Source organism: Oncorhynchus mykiss, chromosome 2 (genome assembly GCF_057628025.1).
Source record: "Oncorhynchus mykiss isolate SJ-2025 chromosome 2, ASM5762802v1, whole genome shotgun sequence".
Lineage (NCBI taxonomy): Eukaryota > Metazoa > Chordata > Actinopteri > Salmoniformes > Salmonidae > Oncorhynchus > Oncorhynchus mykiss.
Genome location: NC_143023.1, coordinates 67,079,946 through 67,098,347, shown reverse-complemented (window position 1 = coordinate 67,098,347; position 18,402 = coordinate 67,079,946). Strand labels below are relative to the sequence as shown.

The following is an 18,402-nucleotide window of genomic DNA, read 5'->3' as shown; positions in this document are numbered from 1 at the left end:
GAGCAAGCGGTGGCTGTGCACTCGAGGCGCTCATTCGCGCCACTGCTCTCTGTTTACTTATATACATTGTAACTTGCCACTGATCTTAAAGGGATAATGTGAGATTTTTGCATGGCTCTGCGTGCAGTTCGAAGTTAGTGTTAGCGCAATGACTTGAGTCTAGCATAGCTAGCTGTTAGAAACAGTTAGAAACAGCGCTAACGCTTGTTAGCGACTTCTAACTGCACACAGAGACAAATGGTATCCATGAGTTCATGATTTAATAGTCAAAATCTCACCATATCCCTTTAAAAGCGCATCCCGGCAGATGTTTTTTGTAAATATAGAAGAAACACTAACATAAACTGACTGACAATACAAGTTCACCAGAGAGGAAAACCCAAGAAACAGCCTACAACAGCATGTCTTCAAGTCCTACTCATCTTATTAACAAGCTGTCCTACTCCGCTTGCCAAACTAAGCAACATATAATATTTTGTTAAACCATGAACAGACAGAGTAGTGCCAGGTTGTGGTTGTGGATTACAATCTGCACTACGTGAATAGTTCCATTGAAGCTATTCTGATACCACATGAGATCTGTGCAATCAATTAATTATATTACTGTACTTCCTACTTCCGCGTCCTCAGAGCATGCGCAGACCAGCTGGCTGGAGTGTTTACAGAGATATTCAATCTCTCCCTATCCCAGTCTGCTGTCTCCACTTGCTTCAAGATGTCCACCACTGTACCCAAGAAAGCAAAAGGTAACTGAACTAAATGACCATTGCCCCGTAGCACTCACTTCTGTCATCACGAAGTGCTTTGAGAGGCTATTTAAGGATCATATCACCTCCACCTTACCGGACACCCAAGACCCACTTCAATTTGCTTACCACCCCAATAGATCCACAGACGATGCAATCACCATCACACTGCCCTGTCCCATCTGGACAAGCGGAATACCTACGTAAGAATACTGTTCATTGACTATAGCTCAGCCTTCAACACCATAGTACCCTCCAAGCTCATCATTAAGCTCGGAGCCTATCTCTGTGCAACTGGGTCCTGGACTTCCTGACGGTCCACCCCCGGGTGGTGAAGATAGGAAACAACACCGCCACTTCGCTGATCCTCAACACAGGGTACATGCACAGCCCCCTCCTGTACTCCAGACACCAGAGAGAGCATGCCCCTATACACATCAACGGGACGGCAGTGGAGAAGGTGAAAAGCTTCAAGTTCCTCTGCGTACATATCACTGACGATCTGAAATGGTCCACCCACATAGACAGTGTGGTGAAGAAAGCGCAACAGCGTCTCTTCAACCTCAGGAAACTGAAGAAATTCATCTTCACCCCGTTACCATCCAGAAGAGGTGGTCAGTACAGGTACATCAAAGCTGGGACCGAGAGACTGAAAAACAGCTTCTATTTCAAGGCCATTAGACTGTTAAATAGCCATCCCTAGCCGATTACCACCCAGTTACTCGACCCTGCACCTTAGAGGCTTCTGCCCTATATACATAGACAAGGGATCACTGACCACTTTTATAATGTTTACATACTGCTTTACTCATCTCAAATGTATATACTGTATTCTATTCTACTGTATTTTAGTCAATGCCACTCAGACATTGCTTGTCCTAATATTTATATATTTCTTAACTCCTTTCTTTTACTTTAGATTTGTGTGTATTGTTGTGAATTATTAGATATTACTGCACTGTCGGAGCTAGGAACACAAGCATTACGCTACACCCGCAATAACATCTGCTAAATATGTGTATGTGACCAATTCAGTTTGCCTGTTCTTGTGCCAAGTAACCATGTATAGTCGTGGCCAAAAGTTTTGAGAATGAAACAAATATTAATTTGCATAAAGTCTGCTGCCTCAGTGTGTATGATGGCAATTTGCATATACTCCAGAATGTTATGAAGAGTGATCAGATGAATTGCAATTCATTGCAAAGTCCCTCTTTGCCATGCAAATGAACCGAATCCCCCAAAAACATTTCCACTGCATTTCAGCCCTGCCACTAAAGGACCAGCTGACATCATGTCAGTGATTCTCTCGATAACACAGGTGTGAGTGTTGACGAGGACACGACTGGAGATCACTCTGTCATGCTGATTGAGTTCAAATAACAGACTGGAAGCTTCAAAAGGAGGGTGGTGCTTGGAATCATTGTTCTTCCTCTGTCAACCATGGTTACCTACAAGGAAACACGTGCCGTCATCATTGCGTTGCACAAAAAGGGCTTCACAGGCAAGGATATCGAATCATTTCATTCATCAAAAACTTCAAGGAGAGTAGTTCAATTGTTGTGAAGAAGGCTTCAGGGCGGGGAACCACCAGTACAGAGCTTGCTCAGGAATGGCAGCAGGCAGGTGTGAGTGCATCTGCATGCACAGTGAGGCAAAGACTTTTGGAGGATGGCCTGGTGTCAAGAAGGGCTACAAAGAAGTCACTTCTCTCCAGGAAAAAGATCAGGGACAGACTGATATTCTGCAAAAGGTACAGGGATTGAACTGCTGAGGACTGGGGTAAAGTCATTCTCTCTGATGAATCCCCTTCCCGATTGTTTGGGGCATCCGGAAAAGAACTTGTCCGGAGAAGACAAGGTGAGCACTACCATCAGTCCTGTGTCATGCCAACAGTAAAGCATCTTGAGACCATTCATGTGTGGGGTTGCTTCTCAGCCAAGGCAGTGGGCTCACTCACAAATTTGCCTAAAATCACAGCCATGAATAAAGAATGGTACCAACACATCCTCGGAGAGCAACTTCTTCCAACCATCCAGGAACAGTTTGGTGACGAACAATGCCCTTTCCGGCATGATGGAGCTCCTTGCCATAGGGCAAAGGTGATAACTAAGTGGCTCAGGGAACAAAACACAGATATGTTGGGTCTATGGCCAGGAAACTCCCCAGACCTTAATCCCATTGAGAACTTGTGGTAAATCCTCAAGAGGCAGGTGGACAAACAAAACCCCACAAATTCTGACAAACTTCAAGCATGGACTATGCAAGAATGGGCTGCCATCAGTCAGGATGTGGCCCAGAAGTTAATTGACAGCATGCCAGGGTGGATTGCAGAGGTGTTGAAAAAGATGGGTCAACACTGCAAATCTTGACTCTTTGCATCAACTTCATGTAATTGTCAATAAAAGCCTTTGGCACTTACGAAATGCTTGTAATTATACTTCAGTGTTCCATAGTAACATCTGACAAAAATATCTAAAGACACTGAAGCAGCAAACTTTGTGGAAATTAATATTTGTGTCATTCTCAAAACTTTTGGCCACGACTGTACATGGAGGTTGGTGATCAGTTCCAAAGCCCTCTATGTAAATGAAATTAACATAAAAGCACAAATATTTGTACTTAACTAATTCTCCCATCCTTTCAATATTATAAACCACTAAAAGTGGAGATCAAAGAAATGTATGATCATTCATACAGTAGCCTATTCAAAATGTATGCATGGTATGAATTTAAGTAAAGGATCATGTTCCACTAAATAGGAGTCAAGCAAAAGTATAAAAATGTCACCCTATTAACTATGAATCATTGCTGAACAAAATGACTAACATAAAAAGTGAGGTCAAGTCATTTTACATGGGAGGACAATGTGTCTTTAGAGCTGCAGGACCACTGGACAAAACGTTTTACATGATGTTTTCCACAGGGAACACCACGCCACACACATAGTGTGAGCCTAGTGTATTCTACCAAGGCAGGCAGAGAAACCAAAGCTAGTGGCTTGCCCCCACGCTGTGCTTTCCTTCCCTTCTACAGCACAGCACCAGACCTAGGTTCTTTCCGATGAAGGCCCAGCCATAGTGTCACCTGACCCTCGCACAGAGGATAGCTCTTCCACCAACACACAGCAATGCTCACGGAAAAGGCCCCCCCTGATGCTAATCTAGCTACCGTACAAAGTGTCTTTGTGAGCTGAGGGATACCGGTCATGCAAGTTCAATAAAAATAAAACACACCCACACAAATATGCCCGGTATTAGGCCTACCTGTGAAATACAGCCTGAAAATAATGAAAACAACTTGATTTGCAAAAGATCAAAATGAGACCCAGTGAAGTCTCTAGCTAGTGGAGCAGCAACGGAGTTCACTACAATAAGCTATTATACTGAACAAAAATATAAACGCAACATGAAACCATTTCAAAGACTTCACTGATTTACAGTTCATATAAGGAAATTATTCATTAGGCCCTAATCTATTGATTCCGCAACTGGGAATACAGACACCAGAAAACCAGTCGGTATCTGTTTTGACCACCATTTGCCTCATGCAGCGTGACACATCTCCTTCGCATAGAGTTGATTAGGCTGTTGATTGTGGCCTGTGGAATGTTGTTCCACTCTTCTTCAATGGCTGTGCTAAGTTTCTGGATATTGGCAGGAACTGGAACACGCTGTTGTACACGTTGATCCAGAGCACCCCAAACATGCTCAATGGGTGATATGTCTGGTGAGTATGCAGGCCGTGGAAGAATTGGGACATGTTCAGCTTCCAGGAATATTGTACAGATCCTCAAGAAATGGGGCCGTGCATTATAATGCTGAAACATTAGGTGATGGCGGCAGATTAATGGCACTTTAGGAAACATCAGTGGGAGCACCCCCCTATCCACATCGATGGGGCAGCAGTGGAGAAGGTGGAAAGTTTTAAGTTCCTCGGCGTACACATTACTGACAAACTGAAATGTTCCACCCACACAGACAGTGGTGAAGAAGGTGCAACAGGAGGCTGAAGAAATGTGGCTTGTCACGTAAAACTCTCACAACTTTTACAGATGTACAATTGAGAGCATCCTGTCGGGCTGCATCCCCGCCTGGTACGGCAACTGCACCACCCATAACCACAGGGCTCTCCAGAGGGTGGTGCGGTCTGCACAACGCATCACCGGGGGAAAACTACCTGCACTCCAGGACACCTACAGCACCCAATGTCACAGGAAGGCCAAAAATAAAATCAAGGACAACAACCACCCGAGCCACTGCCTGTTCACCCCACTATCATGCAGAAGGCAAGGTCAGTACAGGTGCATCAAAGCTGGGGCCGAGAGACTGAAAAACTCTATCTCAAGGCTATCAGACTGTTAAATAGCCATCACGACCAGAGATGCTGCTGCCTATATACACAGACTTCAAATCATTGGCCACTTTAATAATGTTTACATATCTTGCACTCATCTCATATGTACAGTGGGGCAAAAACGTATTTAGTCAGCCACCAATTGTGCAAGTTCTCCCACTTAAAAATATGAGAGAGGCCTGTAATTTTCATCATACACTTCAACTATGACAGACAAAACTAGAAAAAAAAAATCAGAAAATCACATTATAGGTTTTTTAATGAATTTATTTGCAAATTATGGTGGAAAATAAGTATTTGGTCATCTACAAACAAGCAAGATTTCTGGCTCTCACAGACCTGTAACTTCTTCTTTAAGAGGCTTCTCTGTCCTCCACTCGTTACCTGTATTAATGGAACCTGTTTGAACTTGTTATCAGTATAAAAGACACCTGTCCACAACCTCAAACAGTCACACTCCAAACTCCACTATGGCCAAGACCAAAGAGCTGTCAAAGGACACCAGAAACAAAATTGTAGACCTGCACCAGGCTGGGAAGACTGAATCTGCAATAGGCAAGCAGCTTGGTTTGAAGAACTCAACTGTGGGAGCAATTATTAGGAAATGGAAGACATACAAGACCACTGATAATCTCCCTCGATCTGGGGCTCCACACAAGATCTCACCCCGTGGGGTCAAAATGATCACAAGGTGAGCAAAAATCCCAGTGAGCAAAAATCCCAGAACCACACGGGGGGACCTAGTGAATGACCTGCAGAGAGCTGGGACCAAAGTAACAAAGCCTACCATCAGTAACACCCTACGCCGCCAGGGACTCAAATCCTGCAGTGCCAGACGTGTACCCCTGCTTAAGCCAGTACATGTCCAGGCCCGTCTGAAGTTTGCTAGAGAGCATTTGGATGATCCAGAAGAAGATTGGGAGAATGTCATATGGTCAGATGAAACCAAAATATAACTTTTTGGTAAAAACTCAACTCGTCGTGTTTGGAGGACAAAGAATGCTGAGTTGCATCCAAAGAACACCATACCTACTGTGAAGCATGGGGGTGGAAACATCATGCTTTGGGGCTGTTTTTCTGCAAAGGGACCAGGACGACTGATCCGTGTAAAGGAAAGAATGAATGGGGCCATGTATCGTGAGATTTTGAGTGAAAACCTCCTTCCATCAGCAAGGGCATTGAAGATGAAACGTGGCTGGGTCTTTCAGCATGACAATGATCCCAAACACACCGACAGGGCAACGAAGGAGTGGCTTCGTAAGAAGCATTTCAAGGTCCTGGAATGGCCTAGCCAGTCTCCAGATCTCAACCCCATAGAAAATCTTTGGAGGGAGTTGAAAGTCCGTGTTGCCCAGCAACAGTCCCAAAACCTCCTCTAGAGCAGTGATATCTGCATGGAGGAATGGGCCAAAATACCAGCAACAGTGTGTGACCTTGTGAAGACTTACAGAGAACGTTTGACCTCTGTCATTGCCAACAAAGGGTATATAACAAAGTATTGAGATAAACTTTTGTTATTGACCAAATACTTATTTTCCACCATAATTTGCAAATAAATTCATTAAAAATCCTACAATGTGATTTTCTGGATTTTTTTTCTTTAATTTTGTCTGTCATCGGTGAAGTGTACCTATGATGAAAATTACAGGCCTCTCTCATCTTTTTAAGTGGGAGAACTTGCACAATTGGTGGCTGACTAAATACTTTTTTGCCCCACTGTATATACAGTGCCTTGAGAAAGTATTCGGCCCCCTTGAACTTTGCGACCTTTTGCCACATTTCAGGCTTCAAACATAAAGATATAAAACTGTATTTTTTTGTGAAGAATCAACAACAAGTGGGACACAATCATGAAGTGGAACGACATTTATTGGATATTTCAAACTTTTTAAACAAATCAAAAACTGAAAAATTGGGCGTGCAAAATTATTCAGCCCCTTTACTTTCAGTGCAGCAAACTCTCTCCAGAAGTTCAGTGAGGATCTCTGAATGATCCAATGTTGACCTAAATGACTAATGATGATAAACACAATCCACCTGTGTGTAATCAAGTCTCCGTATAAATGCACCTGCACTGTGATAGTCTCAGAGGTCCGTTAAAAGCGCAGAGAGCATCATGAAGAACAAGGAACACACCAGGCAGGTCCGAGATACTGTTGTGAAGAAGTTTAAAGCCGGATTTGGATACAAAAAGATTTCCCAAGCTTTAAACATCCCAAGGAGCACTGTGCAAGCAATAATATTGAAATGGAAGGAGTATCAGACCACTGCAAATCTACCAAGACCTGGCCGTCCCTCTAAACTTTCAGCTCATACAAGGAGAAGACTGATCAGAGATGCAGCCAAGAGGCCCATGATCACTCTGGATGAACTGCAGAGATCTACAGCTGAGGTGGGAGACTCTGTCCATAGGACAACAATCAGTCGTATATTGCACAAATCTGGCCTTTTTGGAAGAGTGGCAAGAAGAAAGCCATTTCTTAAAGATATCCATAAAAAGTGTTGTTTAAAGTTTGCCACAAGCCACCTGGGAGACACACCAAACATGTGGAAGAAGGTGCTCTGGTCAGATGAAACCAAAATTGAACTTTTTGGCAACAATGCAAAACGTTATGTTTGGCGTAAAAGCAACACAGCTCATCACCCTGAACACACCATACCCACTGTCAAACATGGTGGTGGCAGCATCATGGTTTGGGCCTGCTTTTCTTCAGCAGGGACAGGGAAGATGGTTAAAATTGATGGGAAGATGGATGGAGCCAAATACAGGACCATTCTTCAAGAAAACCTGATGGAGTCTGCAAAAGACCTGAGACTGGGACGGAGATTTGTCTTCCAACAAGACAATGATCCAAAACATAAAGCAAAATCTACAATGGAATGGTTCAAAAATAAACATATCCAGGTGTTAGAATGGCCAAGTCAAAGTCCAGACCTGAATCCAATCGAGAATCTGTGGAAAGAACTGAAAACTGCTGTTCACAAATGCTCTCCATCCAACCTCACTGAGCTCGAGCTGTTTTGCAAGGAGGAATGGGAAAAAATGTCAGTCTCTCGATGTGCAAAACTGATAGAGACATACCCCAAGCGACTTACAGCTGTAATCGCAGCAAAAGGTGGCGCTACAAAGTATTAACTTAAGGGGGCTGAATAATTTTGCACGCCCAATTTTTCAGTTTTTGATTTGTTAAAAAAGTTTGAAATATCCAATAAATGTCGTTCCACTTCATGATTGTGTCCCACTTGTTGTTGATTCTTCACAAAAAAATACAGTTTTATATCTTTATGTTTGAAGCCTGAAATGTGGCAAAAGGTCGCAAAGTTCAAGGGGGCCAAATACTTTCGCAAGGCACTGTACTGTATTCTATACTATTCTACTGTATCTTAGTCTATGCTGCTCTGACATTGCTTGTCCATATATTTATATATTCATTCGATTCCTTTACTTAGATTTGTGTGTATATGTTGTGAAATTGTTAGATATTACTTGTTAGACATTGCTGCACTGTCAGAACTAGAAGCACAAGCATTTTGTTACACCCACAATAACATCTGCTAAACATGTGTATGTGACCAATAAAATTTGATTTGATGACAATGGGCCGTTGGATCTCGTCCCGGTATCTCTGTGCTTTCAAATTGCCATCGATAAAATGTAATTGTGTTCATTGTTCATGGCTGCCCATACCATAACCCCACTGCCACCATGAAGCAATCTGTTCACAACGTTGACGTCAGCAAAACGTTCACCCACACAAAGCCATACAGGTGGTCTGACATACTACCAAATTCTCAAAAACAACATCGGAGACCGCTTATGGAAGAGAAATGAAAATTATGTTCCCTGGCAACAGATCTGGTGGACGTTCCTGCAGTCAGCATGCCAACTGCACGCTCCCTCAAAACTTGGGACATCTGTGGCTTTGTGTTGCATGACAAAACTGCACATATAAACGAAGCATGTAAAGTGTTTGTCCCATGTTTCACAAGCTGAAATAAAAGATCCCAGAAAATGTCCATATGCACAAAAAGCTCATTTCTCTCAAATTGTATGCACAAATTTGTTTATATCCCTGCTAGAGAGTATTTCACCTTGGACAAAAGAATCCACCCACCTGACAGGTGTGGCATATCAAGAAGCTGATAAAACAGCATGATCATTACACAGGTGCACCGTGTGCCGGGGACAATAAAAGGCCACTCTTAAATGTGCAGTTGTCACAAAACACAATGCCACAGATGTCTCAATTTTGCTAACTGCAGCAATGTCCACCAGAGCTGTTGCCAGAGAATTTAATGTTGATTTCTACCATAAGCCACCTCCAACGTTGTTTTGGAGAATTTGTTATTACATTCAACCGGCCTCAACCGCATACGGCCTCAACCGGAGCCCGGGACCTCCGAATCCGGCTTCTTCACATGCGGGATCTTCGGAGACCAGACACCCGGACAGCTGATGAAACTGAGGAGTATTTCTGTATGTAATAAAGCCCATTTGTGGGGAAAAACTCATTCTGATTGGCTGGGCCTCACTGCCAAGTGGGTAGGCCAATGTACTTACTGTGGAATGCAGTGTTCAGTTTTCGTCAGGCATAATGTGACCCATCTCATCCAAAAAGTTCAATCAAGTTTGACAAAAAGCACCTGGAAGAACATCAAGACTCTTGGAAGAATGTTCTATGGACAGATGAGTCAAACGTATAACTTTTTGGATGACATGGGTCTCATTATGCCCGGTGAAAACCAAACACCACATTCCACAGTAAGAACCTTACACCCACGGTAAAGCATGGTGGTGGTAGTGTGATGGTTTGGGGATGCTTTGCTGCCTCAGGACCTGGACGACTTGCCTTAATAGAAGGAAACATGAATTCTGCCTGTATCAGAAAATTCTACAGGAGAATGTCAGGCCCTCCGTCTGTAAGCTGAAGCCGAAGCGCAGCTGGGTCATGTAGCAAGACAATGATCCAAAACACACAATCAAGTCTACATGAAAATGGCAAAAAAGTATACACATTTGAAATTTTGCAATGGCCTAATCCCAATTGAGATGTAGCAGGACTTGACACAAGCAGTTCATACTTGAAAACCCACAAATTTCGCTGAGTTAAAGCAGTTCTGCATGGAAGAGTGGGCCAAAATTCCTCCACAGCGGTGTGAGAGACTGATCAACAACTACAGGAAGTGTTTGGTTGGAGTCATTGCAGCTAAAGGTGGCACAACCAGTTATTGAGTGTAAGGGGCAATACTTTTTCACACAGGGGCATTGGGTGTTGCATACCTTTGTTTACGAAATGAATGAAATAAATATTTAACTGTTGCGTTATTTGTTCACTCATGTTCCATTTATCTAATATTAGGTTTTGGTTGAAGATCTTTTAACATTCAGTATCAAAAATATACAAAAATAGAGAAAATTAGAAAGGGGGTAAATACTTTTTCACAGCAATGTACATGAACTAACAGCTTCGGGGAATTAATGTAATTTTAAAATTAATTTTATAGTCTAGACTGAAAATACCATTATTGTGATATTTTTTTCACTGGCTAAAGCGGACCACTGACATGAATGTCGAGCCCTGTTACACCTTTGTATATCATTGGATAACCTTGAGATGTCAGGTTGGCTGTGTTGAATGTGACAAAGGAACTTGTGAAAGACAGATGGCCATCTCTGACCAAATGTGTACTTCTGTCCTACCTCCTGGGTGGATTGTGCTGCTGCCGCTCCTTCCGTCGGCCCTCCCGCAGGTTGAGGGGTTTGCCCCCCTCCCGAGGTGACATGGGTCGGCCCCCCTCCCGAGGAGGCATGGCTCGGCCCCCCTCCCGAGGCGGCATGGCTCGGCCCCCCTCCCGAGGCGGCATGGCTCGGCCTCCATCTCGAGGAGGCACGGGTCGGCCCCCCTCCCGAGGAGGCACGGGTCGGCCCCCCTCCCGAGGAGGCACGGGTCGGCCCCCATCCCGAGGAGGCACGGGTCGGCCCCCCTCCCGAGGAGGCACGGGTCGGCCCCCCTCCCGAGGAGGCACGGGTCGGCCCCCCTCCCGAGGCTGCATGGGTCGGCCACCATCCCGAGGCGGCATGGGTCGGCCACCATCCCGAGGCGGCATGGGTCGGCCCCTCTCCCGAGGCGGCATGGGTCGGCCCCCCTCCCGAGGCGGCATGGGTCGGCCCCCCTCCCGAGGCGGCATGGGTCGGCCCCCCTCCCGAGGCGGCATGGGTCGGCCCCCCTCCCGAGGCGGCATGGGTCGGCCCCCCTGACCCTCCCGAGGCGGCATGGGTCGGCCCCCCTGACCATCCCGAGGTGGCATGGGTCGGCCCCCCTGACCCTCCCGAGGCGGCATGGGTCGGCCCCCCTGACCCTCCCGAGGCGGCACGGGTCGGCCCCCCTGACCCTCCCGAGGCGGCACGGGTCGGCCCCCCTGACCCTCCCGAGGAGGCACGGGTCGGCCCCCCTGACCCTCCCGAGGAGGCACGGGTCGGCCCCCCTCCCGAGGTGGCATGAGTCGGCCCCCCTCCTGAGGCGGCATGGGTCGGCCTACCTCCTGAGGCGGCATGGGTCGGCCCACCTCACGGGGCTCGCGGGAGTTGCCAGGCTTAGCCCCCTCTAGGGTGGGTTTGGGGGGTTTCCCAGGCTGGCCTGGCAGTGGTGGGCTTGGAGCCTTCTTGGGGGGAGCCTTCTCCCTACCAGGAGGGGAAGGCGCACCAGGTTTCGATGGGATGCTTGAGGATGATAAGACATTGGTTTGTTGTTTGGCATGCAGCATTTACACACGTCACATCCATGAGGGAAAAACACATGCTTTGTTCAAGAGACAGTGATTCTACAGACTAATACTAGAAGCATGCTAGCTACATGTCTAAGATGAACAATTCAGCATGTGCATTACATGCAAACTACCCTATTATTATGTAAGACTTTGAAGTATCAATATTGATTGACTCAGTATCTACAATGGGGAGAACAAGTATTTGATACACTGCCAATTTTGCAGGTTTTCTTACTTACAAATCATGTAGAGGTCTGTAATTTGTATCATAGGTACACTTCAACTGTGAGAGAAGGAATCTAAAACAAAAATCCAGTAAATCACATTGTATGATTTTTAAGTAATTAATTTGCATTTTATTGCATGACATAATTATTTGATCACCTACCAACCAGTAAGAATTCCGGCTCTCCCAGACCTATTAGTTTTTCTTTAAGAATCCCTCCTGTTCTCCACTCATTACCTGTATTAACTGCACCTGTTTGAACTCGTTACCTGTATAAAAAACACCTGTCCACACACTCAATCAAACAGACTCCAACCTCTCCACAATGGCCAAGACCAGAGGGCTGTGTAAGGACATCAGGGATAAAATTGTAGACCTGCACAAGGCTGGGATGGGCTACAGGACAATAGGCAAGCAGCTTGGTGAGAAGGCAACAACTGTTGGCGCAATTATCAGAAAATGGAAGAAGTTCAAGATGACGGTCAATCACCCTCGGTCTGGGGCTCCATGCAAGATCTCACCTCGTGGGCCATCAATGATCATGACGTAGGTGAGGGATCAGCCCAGAACTACACGGCAGGACCTGGTCAATGACCTGAAGAGAGCTGGGACCACAGTCTCAAAGAAAACCATTAGTAACACACTACACCGTCATGGATTAAAATCCTGCAGCGCACGCAAGGTCCCCCTGCTCAAGCCAGCACATGTCCAGGCCTGTCTGAAGTTTGCCAATGACCATCTGGATGATCCAGAGGAGGAATGTGAGATGGTCATGTGGTCTGAAGAGACAAAAATAGAGCTTTTTGGTCTAAAATCCACTCGCCGTGTTTGGAGGAAGAAGGATGAGTACAACAGCAAGAACACCATCCCAACCGTGAAGCATGGAGGTGGAAACATCATTCTTTGGGGATGCTTTTCTGCAAAGGGGACAGGACGACTGCACCGTATTGAGGGGAGGATGGATGGGGCCATGTATCGCGAGATCTTGGCCAACAACCTCCTTCCCTCAGTAAGAGCATTGGAGATGGGTCGAGGCTGGGTCTTCCAGCATGACAACGACCCGAAACACACAGCCAGGGCAACTAAGGAGTGGCTCCCGTAAGAAGCATCTCAAAGTCCTGGAGTGGCCTAGCCAGTCTCCAGACCTGAACCCAATTTGAAAATCTTTGGAGGGAGCTGAAAGTCCGTATTGCCCAGCGACAGCCCCGAAACCTGAAGGATCTGGAGATGGTCTGTATGGAGGAGTGGGCCAAAATCCCTGCTGCAGTGTGTGCAAACCTGGTCAAGAACTACAGGAAACATATGATCTCTGTAATTCCAAACAAAGGTTTCTGTACCAAATATTAAGTTCTGCTTTTGTGATGCATCAAATACTTATGTCATGCAATAAAATGCAAATGAATTACTTAAAAATCATACAATGTGATTTTCTGGATTTTTGTTTTAGATTCCGTCTCTCACAGTTGAAGTGTACCTATGATAAAAATTACAGACTTCTACATGCTTTGTAAGTAGGAAAACCTGCAAAATCGACAGTGTATCAAATACTTGTTCTCCCCACTGTATATTGACTCGAGCCATGAAAGGAAAAGTACATACGATCTGTGTGAGTTGTGTATGGAAGTGCACAGCACAACCGATGAATATACAGTATGTCTATGGACGGATGAGTATAGCTTTACCCTTTGGGCCCTAGGGCCAGTGGGGCCGCTGCTTTATTCTTGGCGTTTCTCTGTGCTGAAGGGGTCGGAGAGGGAGACGAGGAGAACGATCTGGACCTGCAGTGAGACAAACAGAAGGCCACGTTTAATTACAACCCTAAGTCATCTCCGATCCATGATACATATCAGCTCTCTTATGGGAGACCTGAGATTACAGGTTACCATGCTCTCAGTGAATGGGTGTCCTACTCAACAGACAGTGATGTGGGGGTGGACAGACAGACAGGCAGAGTGTGTGTGTTATGGACCTGGAGCGGCTGCCGCTGAAGGAGCTGTGCTGGGAGGAGTGGCTGGAGTACGAGCTGAAGGACGAGGTGCGAGAGCGAGACCGGGATGATCCGGAGCCTGTGTAGGAGGAAGAGCGGGACGAAGACCTGTAGAACAAAACCCACAGTTAACCTCACTCTTTAACACACACACAGAAACCCATAGTACTCAAGTAGATATAAATTACTGCAGAATAAAAACATTGTTTTAAAGTGTTGATTTAAGGTGTTACCAGAGTATCAGACTAGAGGTAAGGCTGAATTGAAAGCTACCTAGAGGAGTTGGACAGTGAGACAGAGGATCCAGAGGGCCGGTGACGCCGGCGGCCCCGCGGTGGTGACCCGGACATGCCCGGACGTGTCCTGGGGGATTTAGACCGGCGCCAGGGGTCCTTCCACTCATCTGGCCGCTTGGACATGGGCATCAGCTCCGTTTTGAGAGGCGGCTCCATCATCGGCCGACTGGGAAGAGGGGTTGAGAGAGGCATTCAAATCAATCACACATTTAGCAATAAAGCATCACAAACGAATGAGAGAGAAATACAAAATAAAGAAGGTTCCATACACTGTTTTCATTCCTCAGTTTATGTTCATAACATAGTATGGCATATACCTCCCTTCACGGACGGACCTTATCTGATGACCTCTCAAAATAATTATTCACACATTCAAAAACATTCTGCACAAAGGACTGTTCCTGTGATGGCAAAAGAATGTTCAGTGACAGCACCAGTCCAGTCACTGTGCGATGTTTCACTGTCCTCTCTGTAGAGTCTAAGATATGGATCAGAGCTGTTGCAACACTGGGAATCTCTCCCATTTCCTCAGCCAAATATTTGGACAGACGCTCGAACAGAAAGTCTCAACAAACCCAGAGCCAAATCTGATGCTGCAGTGTAAACACACAGCCTAGACTACATCATATGCTGATGCCATGTTATGCACTCATCTAGGCCATCATATCACAGTTCCAGTACTTGTATGGCTGGGTATAACCTAAATGTAGGCCTAACCTCTTTAGAACAGAAAGCCAACAGTTCTTTGTTGCTTCTTGTGTGTGGCGAAAATTTCGGTATAGGAGTTCCCCAACCTGAACATTCGCGCTTTCATCCAAAGCTAGTAAATAAGGATTGTTTACCAGAATGTTTAAAAATAGGTGTGGGGGGCTCTCGAGTGGTGTATACGAAGTATATTGAGAGCCGATGCTTCCACACATGGTTCCTAAGTTAATTAAGCAATTAACATCCCATCATCCCATTGATCTCGACTAGTCAGGATCAAGGGAAAGATGAACGGCGCATTGATGAAAACCTGCTCCAGAGTGCTCAGGACCTCAGACTGGGGGCGAGGTTCAACTTCCAACAGGACAACGACCATAAGCACACAGCCTAGACAGCGCAGGAGTGGCTTTGGGACAAGTCTCTGAGTGGCCCAGACAGAGCCTGGACATGAACCCGATCTAACGTTTTTGGAGAGACCTTAAAATAGCTGTGCAGCGACGCTGCCCATTCAAGCTTGATAGGATCTGCAGAGAAGAATGGGAGAAACTTCCCAAATACAGGTGTGCCAAACTTATAGCGTCATACCCAAGAAGACTCAATGCTGTAATCACTGCCAAAGGTGCTTCAATGAAATACCGAGTAAGGGTCTGAATACTTATGTATATGTAAAATGTATTTTGCAAAAAAAAAACAGTTTTTGCTTTGTCATTATGGGATATTATGTGTAGACTGATGAGGAAAGTAAACAATTTAATCCATTTTAGAATAAGGATGTAATTTAACAAATTGTGGGAAAAAATCAGTGTTTGAATACTTTCCGAATGCACTGTATATTAGGATGAGTTGTGTTGAGAATACGGTATACATACACAGTGAGTAAACAACAGTATATAAAACAGATGATGAGGTGACTAGCATTTAATGACTATATATACAAGGGGCATTAGTCTCAATGTGCAGAGCTGAAAACCGGGCAGGTAGCTGGATAGTGATGGGCCTGGAGAAATGTAACCACTCTGAAATTCATCGACAGAGCTATTCCGTGTTTTTGTTTACATTTACAATGTTTACTGACATTGGTGTAAATATAAGCAAATATTTAGGGTTCTGATGGGGTTTGAAAGTTTAACTAAGCTCATGAGGCATTTATAAGCCTGAGTTATATTCTTCCAACAATTAATGGGTATTTATCCAAAAATATATGAAGGAACTGCAGATTGGCCCTTCTAAGAAAAGGAAATGAGCTTGTTTTTTTTCTTCTCTCAGCCCCATGGCAAAAAGTGTAGAATTTAAGGTAATTAGCTTTAAAACGCCAAAATTGTGTCTGCAGCCAAGAGGGGGGCCTCTAAAATGTTTGGCCATTGGTCATGCCCACTTCCACACACACATTTGATTGGTCTTTTTTTAGGTTGGGATATTTCGAGAAAGCTTTTGCTAAATTTTTTGACATGATTTATAGGGCCGGGACGATACCCTTATCAGGATACTCGTTAGTGTTATGGCAAAGAAACAAAACAGATTTAATTTCTTTAGGGAAACAGCCCTAATGTTGGAAACAAACATCATTGTTATCATCCAGAGTCCAGTTTATTCATTTTACAAGCACACAATATTTTACATACAGCAGGTTTTGAATGTTTTTGCCGGCCCTAATGATTTATACATATCGGCTGACGAAGACTGTACTTTTGAATCCCCCTCTGCTTGTTAAGTTGTATACAGTAGTGACCTGTCTGTATCCACCTGACTGGTGTAAATATGCTTCTCTGCTAAAATCTGGGTAAAAGATTGAAAGGAATGTGAGTCTTATTCAGTACTTGCTTTTCTAAAGTCTTCCAACCTTGCAAACTAAGATACAGGTAACTGCTAAAATAATGGAAACCTTTGAGTAAATTAGGTATACGAAGTATATTGAGAGCCGATGCTTCCACACATGGTTCCTAAGTTAATTAAGCAATTAACATCCCATCATGCTTAGGGACATTATTTTGGGCAAGCCATTATTTTGGCTACCATGGCTACGCCCCCATAGGATGACAATGCTCCCATCCACAGGGCATGAGTGGTCACTGAATAGTTTGATGAGCATGTAAACAATGTAAGCCATATGCCATCTCTGTCACCAGATCACAACCCAATTGAACACTTATTGAAGATTCTGGAGCGGTGCCTAAGACAGCGGTTTCCATCACCATCAACCAAACACCAAATTATGGAATGGTCTCGCATCCCTCCAATAGAGTTCCATACACTTGGAGAATCTAAGCCAAGGTGCATTGAATTTGTTATGGCTCGTGGTTGACAACGCCTTATTAAGACACTATGTTTGTGTTTCCATTATTTTGTCAGTTTCAAATAAAATGTTATTGGTCGCGTACACATTTTGCAGATGTTATCAGGACGAGCAATGTCTGAGCTCGGAAAATTAATATATATGTATATGATTGTGTGTATAGACTGTATGGACAATTATATGAATCGAAAAGTGTGTCCAGTAGTAGTTATATAGGATGAGCCTTGACTAGAATACAATGTGTATACATAGGAAGTAGGTAAAACAGTATGTACAATGTATTAAAGTGGCAAGTGTTCAATGACTATGTACAGTAAAAAAAAATATTAAAGGTGACGTGCAACAATTTCTAAGATTTTACTGAGTTGCAGCTCATATGAGGAAATTATTTAATTGAAATAAATAAGGCCCTAATCTATGAAATTCAAATGACTGGGAATACAGATATGCATCGGTTGTTCACAGATACCTTAAATATATATATATATGCGTGACATCTCCTTCACATAGAGTTGAACAGGCTGTTGATTATGGCTGTGCAATGTTTCTGGATATAAACTGGAACGCGCTGTCGATCCAGAGCATCCAAAGCATGCTCAATGGGTGACTTGTCTGGTGACTATGCAGGCCATGAACTGGGACATTTCAGATTTCAGGGGTTGTGTACATATCCTTGTGACATTGTGCAGTGAATTATCATGCTGAAACATAAGGTGATGGGTGGTAGATGAATGGCACAACAATGTGCCTCAGGATCTCATCGCGGTATCCTGTGCTTACAAATTGCCATTGATAAAATGCAATTGTGTTCGTTGTCCGTAGCTTATACCTGCCCATACCATAACCCCACCGCAACCATGGAGCACTCTGTTCACAACATTGACATCAGCAAACAGCTCACACACACAATGCCATACCGGGAAACTGGGACTCATCCGTGAAGAGCAATCTTCTCCAGCTTGCTAGTGGCTATCGAAGGTGAGCATTTGCCCATGATGTCGGTTACGACACCAAACTGCAGTCATGTC

The 18,402-nt window shown here is 44.7% G+C and overlaps 1 protein-coding gene across 2 annotated transcripts in view; it reads right to left on the bottom strand.

Annotated features, from left to right (window-relative positions):
- The window catches only part of LOC110494462 (zinc finger CCCH domain-containing protein 18), a 40,668-nt gene that overhangs the window by 4,960 nt on the left and 17,306 nt on the right, over positions 1–18,402 (bottom strand). For both annotated transcript variants that reach the window (XM_036953899.2, XM_090205733.1), the window contains exons 10-13: positions 14,354–14,542; positions 14,063–14,188; positions 13,776–13,871; positions 10,801–11,820 (exon numbers count right to left, since the gene is read on the bottom strand). In XM_036953899.2, the coding sequence (XP_036809794.1) occupies positions 10,801–11,820; positions 13,776–13,871; positions 14,063–14,188; positions 14,354–14,542 (1,431 nt within the window). The remainder of the gene's footprint in view (positions 1–10,800; positions 11,821–13,775; positions 13,872–14,062; positions 14,189–14,353; positions 14,543–18,402) is intronic.